Below are 8,891 nucleotides of genomic sequence, written 5' to 3'. Positions count from 1 at the left end.
GATTACCCCCTGTCGGCTGCAGATGTGCTGCCCATCTTGAAAAAAGCCAAGGAGCTTCAGGATTCTAAATGAGAATGTGTGGACAGGCCTCACCCTCAGGGGAGCCAGTTCAACTTTATGGCTGACCATGACTCTGCAACACAGTGACCTGTGCACTTCACTCCATCAGCCTCACAAGATCAACATCACAGTTACCGCTGATCCAAATTTGTTTGAGGACAGGTCAGCTATCTTCCAAACTTGTTACATGGACAGACATGTTCAGTGAAGTGTTACCATGTTAAGCATGCCTTGTACACTCCTAAAGGATTATTCTACAGGTGTATGGCCGGGACTTGCCGTGCTCTCCCATGTGCCTCTGCTCTGGCCGTTTATGACCAGCCAATGCACTAGAGACATTTTCTGGCCTTGGAGCGGCTTTGTGTAAACCTGTTCAGAACCCTGAAGTGCTCATCATTGTATGCCAGGTGTTAGATGGCTATATTGATGACAATTGTAGCAACGAGTTGCTCAAGGGGAAGGCCAAGGTGCATCCAAGCTGTCTCGTTACTTGGGCCTAAGCCACTAAGTGTTTCTTTGTTTAAATTTCATGTTGCATTTCATAAGAGAAAGAAATTGATTTTTAATGAGGTTGTGTATTGCTCAGATATTATTTTATGGGTTTTAATGACTTTTCTGTTTGTTATCTTGTGTCATTTGAAAGCTTTGCATTCTGGTGCAGAATCAGTGCAGAATCAAGCAACGTAAAATGTAGATGAAGTATGATTTCCTCCCGCCACAATAGCTAGTTGCTGCCACGTATTGCATGTGGCCACACTTTGTTTAGTAATAGTTTTCTGGAGAAGTGTTTAATATATCTTCCCAGAATCTGTCATCTTGATTTCTATAAGGGAATGTATTGTTTAGAAATTATAGAAGATTATCTTTCTTAGACTAACTATTTGATGTAAGTGGACAGCTGAAAACACAGTATGGCCCTTTGCGTAATAGGTTGAAAAAAAGGAACAGACAGTGTTGCCCACAGCAGCCAATCAAATTTCTGCATTAATGTTGTATCCTGCACACAAGTTTGACCTACACAGGGCTTTTTTAGTAGCTCGGGCACGCAAAGTCCATAGCCCGGAGTCTGGCAAGATTGCTAGCAGATGGCACAAACGTCTACCTATGTCAGTAAGTAGCTGTGGTCATTTGCTTGCAACTAAAGTATTGTTTGGTTATGTGCAGTTAATCTTCGCTGCTGTGTAGCTTACACCATAGGGAGGCATTTTTACTTGAGTGAGAGATTAATGTCTACTCTCAGTAAATAATCACAGGTCATTGTAAAGCTATGTAGCCAATGTAGCTTAAGCCTAAAGCCACAGATTTTCCTTCAGTTTAAACTGTTTCAGCACAGCTATACAACAATCTATCTCTCATCAGAGCACTAACTACTGGGAGTATGGAAAATCCTCAAGCAATTTTTGTAGTTCTCTTCCAGGCACATTTGCATTGTTGAAGGAAATAGGCCTAAGAGGAAGCAGAGATAAGAGGCAACTTTGTTGAAAGGTAGTGTTAAGTGCCACCAGTGGCAGATTAAGTATGCCTCAGGCCCTGGGCTGTTTTCAGTTAGGTGCCCTTGCCCCAGCTGTGCTGTTTATATGGCTGAATGAACCGTAAAAGTAGCAGGCTGAAAGCCGGAACAACAATCGTAAACACCACAATGTAATTATGATCAGTTGAGTCATTAGACTTTGCATATTTTGTCAATGTAGTAAAAATATCATGCCCTAAATCAGATACCATTTTTAAAGACACTAAAATTATGTTCTATTTATTTATCCATGCAGCAATCACTGTCTGTGTTCCTGCAGGACAGATTTGGATCAGGCTGTCAAAATGACAGCAGGTTGTAGGGATTTTGCTGGGCAGGGCAGAAAGACCATAGTTGAACAAAGTGCCTCTGAGGTCTAGCAACAGTGGCACAAGCAGCCATGGGCCCGGGTGGCTTCTTGAATTGCCTCAATGGACTTGAACCCCCAACACCCCATCTCCCTGAGACTCACCCACCCCCCCATGCTGTTAAAGCCTTCCTACCCATGTAAGTATAAGCATATGGCTGGGCTGCCATCAGAGTTATCCTCTTGGATGCTTAGCATAAGGAAAGCACAGGTTCACTTTAAGCATAGATGTCTGTGTTGGGTGTACTGCTGCATAGGCAGTAAACCCAACTGCCCAGACATCATGACAGAAATATGAATGCTGCTGTTACTGACTTACATTCAAAATACTAGATGCCTGGTATGTATGCTGGCCCGGTGAATTCATGACCCAGAAAAAGTATGCTGGATTAAAGTTTGAACTCTTGATCTTCATACATGTTTTAAGGTCAATGGCTCATGAAACCAGAGAGTCAGCATGACAGCCAGGCAGCTAGCAGTTACAGAAGGAGATCAGCAGTGGCAGTCTCCATGCCTTTGTTACAGGTTCTCTTAATTTTACAAACAAAATGGCAGTTGGCATCTGAACGACTGCGATAGGTGGCAGTCTCAGCTTCTGTATTCAAGGCCCAAAATCATTGTTGGGGGTCATTTGAAGTGCTATATGGTTCCAGGTGTAGGCTAAGTTCCTGCCTCTTCACATTCTTTGCAATATCACTTGTTCTCCATAAATGGAGAGGCATCCTTCTCCTGTATGTGTTTAGTTTACCGTAGTTACTCCATTGTGCTGATAGATTTGTTATTGTAAAGACTTATGGATACCACTGTGCAGTAACCAAGCTGTGCTTCTGCAGTTGCATGGTACCAAGTGAGAACCCATACTGGACAATGTGGGGTTTTTAAAAAACCGTACACCAATAAATAACCAAGATTGGTAGATATTAAACTATATCTCTAGGATTTGATAATCGTTAATAAAAAGATTATTAAGTTACAAAAAAAAAAATATATATCTTTGGCAAAACCTTTTTTTTTAAAGTCTTGGATAGAGTGGAGAAACGTTAGACCCTTTTGTCAAGTTTTTATTGCAGTCTCCGAGTCCATACGGTAGATTTTCTCCTCTTTATGTCCTGGTAATCACTGTCATTGAGAGAGAGAAAGTGATGGGACATCCAAAATTTGAGTTGTTCCCAGAACAAAAGGTAAGCCCTCATCCACACTAGGAGCGGCCGGCACGTACAGCTCCGTGCTGTGTGCACGGCCGTATCGGGCAGCTCCCGGGAAGGACAGGTGCTGCGAGTGATTAGTATGAAGCTCCTGTCCTTCTGTGGGTGCGGGTGAGTGTACTCGTACGCTGATGGGATGGATACTGTCTGCGTCCGAGCCAGGACACACGCACCCGTACGGACCTGCACGTGAGGTGAGCGTAGGGGGGTGTACGGCCCTAATCATACGCAGCACCTGTCCTTCCTGGAAGCTGCCCGATATGGCTGTGCACGGAGCTGTACGTGCTGGCCGTTTCTCGTGTGAATGAGGTCGTAACGGGTTAGTCCACCTAAAAGTGATATTTGATACTGGGGGGTGCCTGGTGGGCCGAGTAAGGGGGGCGTATGGCCATGTAGTCCAATAGAGAAGGACGGGGGCTGCGTACTAATCACACACAGCACCTGTCCTTCCCAGGAGCTGCCCGATACGGCCGCGCACGGAGCTGTACGTGCCGGGCGATTCCAGTGTGAATGAGCCCTATGGGAACTAAGAAGAACATTTCCCTTTGAGGAATTTTCCTCTAACTCCCTGTTGCACCTCTAGGACAGAAAGTGGACAGAAATGTACTCAATAGTACGCCAACAACCAAAAACATAAACTGGCAGGGGTTTTAACCCTTTCCTACACTATCCAGCACTAAACAAAAATGTTTTGGCCATACATACAGTTTAACATTTTCCCTTAATGATCAAAGTATGCGATATAAAATGATTTCCAACCATTTGCTCACCGACTGGTTTCCATCTTTTGCTTAATGGAGAGTTTAGATTTCAGAAACCGAGCCCCACAGTCTTCTATAGAATCTCTAGTCCTTTATGCTGTTTAGTCTGGAAACCCAGGTGCATGATGGGAAAAGAGTGCCGGGTGCCATTTTCTTTGCTTCAAGTTGCTGCTTTTCATTGCATTTTCATTTTTTTTTTTTAAATCTACATATCCCTAAGCAACAACCTTAGAAAACAGAGGGGCCAACGTTCCAAATGGCACATGAACATATTGCAGTTATATGTGATGACGAAATAGTCCTGTGTGAGGGAACAACACACACACACACGGATTTTGATTGGTCATTGTGCAAGTTTGATCCACAGCCTAAGGTTGTCCTACTTAAAGTGTATGTAAACTCTAACAATGAACTCCTTTTTGGTCTGTTAGATATACTATTGAAAGTGTTTTGTAATATCTGTTCAATAATACCTGTTGATCCTGCCAGAAATCTAGGAACTTCATGTGCTCTCAGCCGACTTATCAGTTATTGTTCCCAGCTAACTGTGTGGAATATTCTACAGAAAAAGGTTATTCTGTAGTTTTATCCTAGGGAGACAGCATAGAGTACAGTGAGTGAATGTTGTCACCTGGGGATAGAAAGTGTGTTACTGACAGGATCACATGGTTAAAAAAAAAAAACGAATGAAGCCACCACATCTAAGGACTGGTAAGCAGAAATATAAATAATTGTTTTTGGGTTAAGATACGCTTTAAAAATAACCTGTCATGTACAAACCATTCCTAAACTAGATGTTATTAATGTTATTAAAAGTTCACAGCTGGAGTTCTCTCCTCTATAGTCATCTGGGGAATCCACCAAACCTAAGTGACCTCCTTACATGGGCCTCAGCTTCAGACCGAGGCCGGGTGTCCCCTGGTCTACCCCTTTTTAGAGGGGGTGACACCAAAATGACTGTCACCCATTTTGGTGTCACCCCTGCAATGGTGACACCCGGGTGCGGGCCGCACCCCCCCTTGTGACGCCACTGCCTCCCACTATTTGATGGGTGACTCAGCCCTGATTGCTGACACTTCATTAAAAATCCTGACTGCCTTGACATTTTTACACTTCGCTATTCCCCTGTATACTTCCTTTCTTTTGAAGGCTACCCTGCCCTCACTGACTGTCCCATTCCCCTTTAACAAATTTTTGAACTATACTATTGTGATAAAACAAACTATATGATTAACTTCCTTCTTCATTCCCACATTTCATAAGATGGTAACATTTTACACTTGGGTCTCTTAATGCCATTCCCGTATATTTTGGTACTTATGTAGGAGATATGCTCTCTTTCTGGTATTGTTCTTGTACCATTGCTTTGTTTTTTTGTATACATATATTGAGCACTCGATTTACTATGTGACTTTTTTTTCATAATCCAACTAACTTTTATTAGTAAAATTCTTGTGAAAGAATCATTGTTACTGGAGGTGCCATAGCCCTCAGTCAGGTCTCAAGTAAGTGCCCATGTTTGGGTCTATGGAACTCTTGGTAGCCCTTAAAACATAGTTGGTAGCCGCTTACTACCAACTTGTGGTGCCTTCTTTTAGGAAATATTAGGTCAGACATTTTTGTACATGGCCAGTTCTCTTCAAAGGTGTTTTCTACTAGGCCATCGCAAGCAAGAAGATATCTTTGGTGTGCCAGAAAGAAGTGTATCCTGCTGCTCCAAAATTTAGGGTTTCCTGCCTATGAGTTTGTACCACAATGTGCTTTCTCTGGAATCCCACTTTTGTGTCACTAGGGGCCTGACTTCTCTGACTATGGAGCCCAGCTCGACCCATCATCTGTGCCACTAACTAGGGACAGCACTCTTATTGGTCACTGAGATGCGCCCATTAGATAGTGGGATGTAGGTGATACTTATACCTAGGGGCAGGGTTTATCTTCTAAGATGGGGTGGCTTGGTGACAGGGTTCCCTTTAGTGCACACAAAGGGCTTCTTGGTTAATTCAAGTTATAGGTGCTGTTGGGCAAGATTTTTCTAGTTTTAAGTCTGAGCTGACAGGTTGACTTCAACAGGGGGACTGCAGTTACAGATTCCGCTTGCCACACCCCCAGCAGCCGCAATCTGGTATTCAGCTTGTCAGTACATATTTTGCTGTAAGGATAGACTTCTCTGAATGATGTAAACAATATGAGAAGCTGTAAAATAAAATAACCTAATAATTTGACATTTCATGGAAATCTCCTTTTAACGTAACAATAGAAAACTTCTGACCCCCAACTGTTGGGGTCAGAATACAAAGGGTATTTAAATAACCAATCAAATCCTCTGGCTTGGGGCAAGCCCAACAACCAGTAAAAATGTTATAGCAGCTGAAACACCAAAATGTCACGTTTAATACCGAACAGCTAATTGATATGACCGATGCCTTCTTCACCAAACATAGCAATCACAAAGATGTTCACTATGAACTGTGGGACCACACTTTTCTTACTTGAAACTACTTTAAAATTTCAATCCAATAAAAAAAAGAATTCTGTAATCTTTCCTAGATCTGTGTTTTTTTGTGTTTGGTCCTCTTGGTATTGCTTTTGGGATGCCAAGTGGGCCAGGAAAAAAAATCACTCCTCAAAGACTGTTGATAAGTGTAAGTTTTGTTTGTCCAATAAATTTGGTATTTGTTTGCCTTTTGTGTTAGTGTGTTATTGGGAAAGCGTGGCCTCTATGATTAAAGGAGAGCTATGAGGTGAGTGATTTTCACTCAACCTCATAGTTCGAGCCGACGTGTGACAATGAGACTGTCACAGGTCAGCTCAATAGATCGGGAAGTGAGCGAACACATACCGAGAACTATGGGGAAAAACACTTACCCCATAGTTCTCCTTTTAAGCCAGATCGGTGAGAGGTGGTATACACATGGGAGTTTTGTTTCACAGTATGTATTCGTTTATATCAATACAAAGTTGCTTTAGCATCCGGAGATCTATGGAAGTGCAGCTTTGTTTGTAAGAAGAATTCATTATTGAAAAGTGTGTTGAAAATTGATACAATATATCCTACATGTAAACATAAAATTATTTTCTTGAAGGTAAAGTTAATATTTTACATTTGGCTGGGATTAATACTGAACTCCGGGATAAGTAAATATTCTCCAAATACAAGAGTCATGTGTATTCTTGACTATTGGTGAGCTTTGTGTATTTCTTCCAGATCTGTGCAGTAATCCAATGCAAAAAGTTACCTCTGTGCAGGAGCTTCCTGTAATCAAGACCGGTCACTGCTGCGCTCTCTCTATGTACAGGGTGGCAGGTCTTGTCTCTGCCCTCTACTGTACACAGACTATAGTGCGTGGGGGCCTTCTGGGTCCCTCCCACAGCTCTGCTCTCTGTATGTGGCTACTTTTGTTCCCCATGGTCCCTGTGTGTGTTGTAGTCTCCACCGCTCTAAGCTCACTCCCGTGATGGACTACAAACTCACATTTAGTTTACTAATTTGTATTGAGATTGTAGTTCATTACGGGAGCGAGCTTGGAGCAGTGGTTACTTTCCAACACACAGGGACCATGGGGAACAAAAGTAGCCACCGTGCAGAAGAAGGGACAGTGTCAGGATGAATTTAGAGATGATTTGAGGATCTACAGCTGAGTGATACACAAATAAGATACACAATTTTGTTAATAGTTCAGGTACTTGAATGTATTTTTAAGATTTAATTCCTGAGTTTAGCATCACTTTAAATTTTTGCACAGTATCATGTATGCCCATGGTGCTGGCGAGCTGCCACCAGTGCCATGATTTGCATGATGCTAATCCATGAGAGCTGCAGCCAGGACCACCCCCAGCATTCAAAAGAAGTCCACCTCCTTCAAGACTTGCTCTACATCCTGCCCTATGTCATGCTGCAGAAGATTATAAGGTAGAACTGATGTGAAGGGGGGGACTGAAGACTCTGGGGGAGTAGGGGGGCGCTTCTGAAGTAAAGGAAAAAACTCCATGTTATTTTTTTATTGTGTGGGGTCCCCCCACCTTAAAATCCATACCAGCCCACTATCTAGCATAGAAGTCTGGTATAGATTTTGGACAATAGTACATAGTAACAGCCATTTAGGTAACCTTTCTTATTGAGCCTCAATGTTTGATTCGTCTGGATGTGATAAAGAGGCCAGATTAGTCCCTGCCCCCACCAGTGATTTTTCTTTCTTTCTTCAAATCTTTCTTTATAAATTTTTAATATACAAAATGGCAATAGAAAACAGGAACAAAAGTAGAACGAATACACGAAAACATAAAGCCAGAAACAACAGATGATAATGTGCAATGATAAGTCAAAAGGCATAAAGTGCACGAAAATCACACTATAAAAAGCATAAAATCAGAGGTACAAGAAAATTAGAACGAGCTGCGTGCGTTGGCGAAGTGACCAATATAGCAGGCTGAATGGAGAATAAGTAACCACTCAAGCGTGTACTACAGTGATGGCCAGACTCCGGCCCTCCAGCTGTGGTGAAACAACAAATCACATGAAGCATCTCTCTCCGGGAGTCATGTCTGTGGCTGTGAGAATCTTGCAAAGCCTCATGGGATTCGTAGTTCCACCACAGCTGGAGGGCTGCAGTTTGGCCATCCCTGGTGTACTACAACCCCACCTGAAGGAAAAGACAAGGAGGAAAACGAGAAGGAAAAAAAAAAGTGAGGCTGTAGAGAGTAACTGTTAGAAAGTTGGGGGACAACACCGGGAAGAACCATCTGCTTATGGGTGAGCTGCAACCAAAGGACCGAAACCCCCTACAGGACCAAACCCCGGCAGATACTAGAGAACCATACTCCTGGGAGTAGAGGAAATCAAGCCAGTAAAACTAGACTTTTTAAAATTATTCCTCCATATGGTGCAGAGCTGCCGTCAATTCCTCCATAACACGGAGGTCATATACCCAACAAACAGATCTCCTCAAAGGTGAACAAATCTGACCTCGGAGTAGCGGTACCTAGAAGAA

At 42.7% G+C, this 8,891-nt stretch overlaps 1 protein-coding gene across 1 annotated transcript in view; it reads left to right on the top strand.

The window, feature by feature from the left end:
• TBC1D13 (TBC1 domain family member 13) overlaps positions 1–682 on the top strand; it is a 23,972-nt gene extending 23,290 nt beyond the window's left edge. The window contains exon 12 of the mRNA XM_018565330.1: positions 1–682. Within this exon, the coding sequence (XP_018420832.1) occupies positions 1–72 (72 nt within the window). The 3' untranslated portion in view covers positions 73–682.
• Positions 683–8,891: the final 8,209 nt, after the last annotated feature.

This window comes from Nanorana parkeri, unplaced genomic scaffold, assembly GCF_000935625.1.
Source record: "Nanorana parkeri isolate BGI_ZX_2015 unplaced genomic scaffold, ASM93562v1 scaffold834, whole genome shotgun sequence".
NCBI classification, from domain to species: Eukaryota; Metazoa; Chordata; class Amphibia; order Anura; family Dicroglossidae; genus Nanorana; species Nanorana parkeri.
This window is presented reverse-complemented; position numbering and strand designations above follow the sequence as displayed.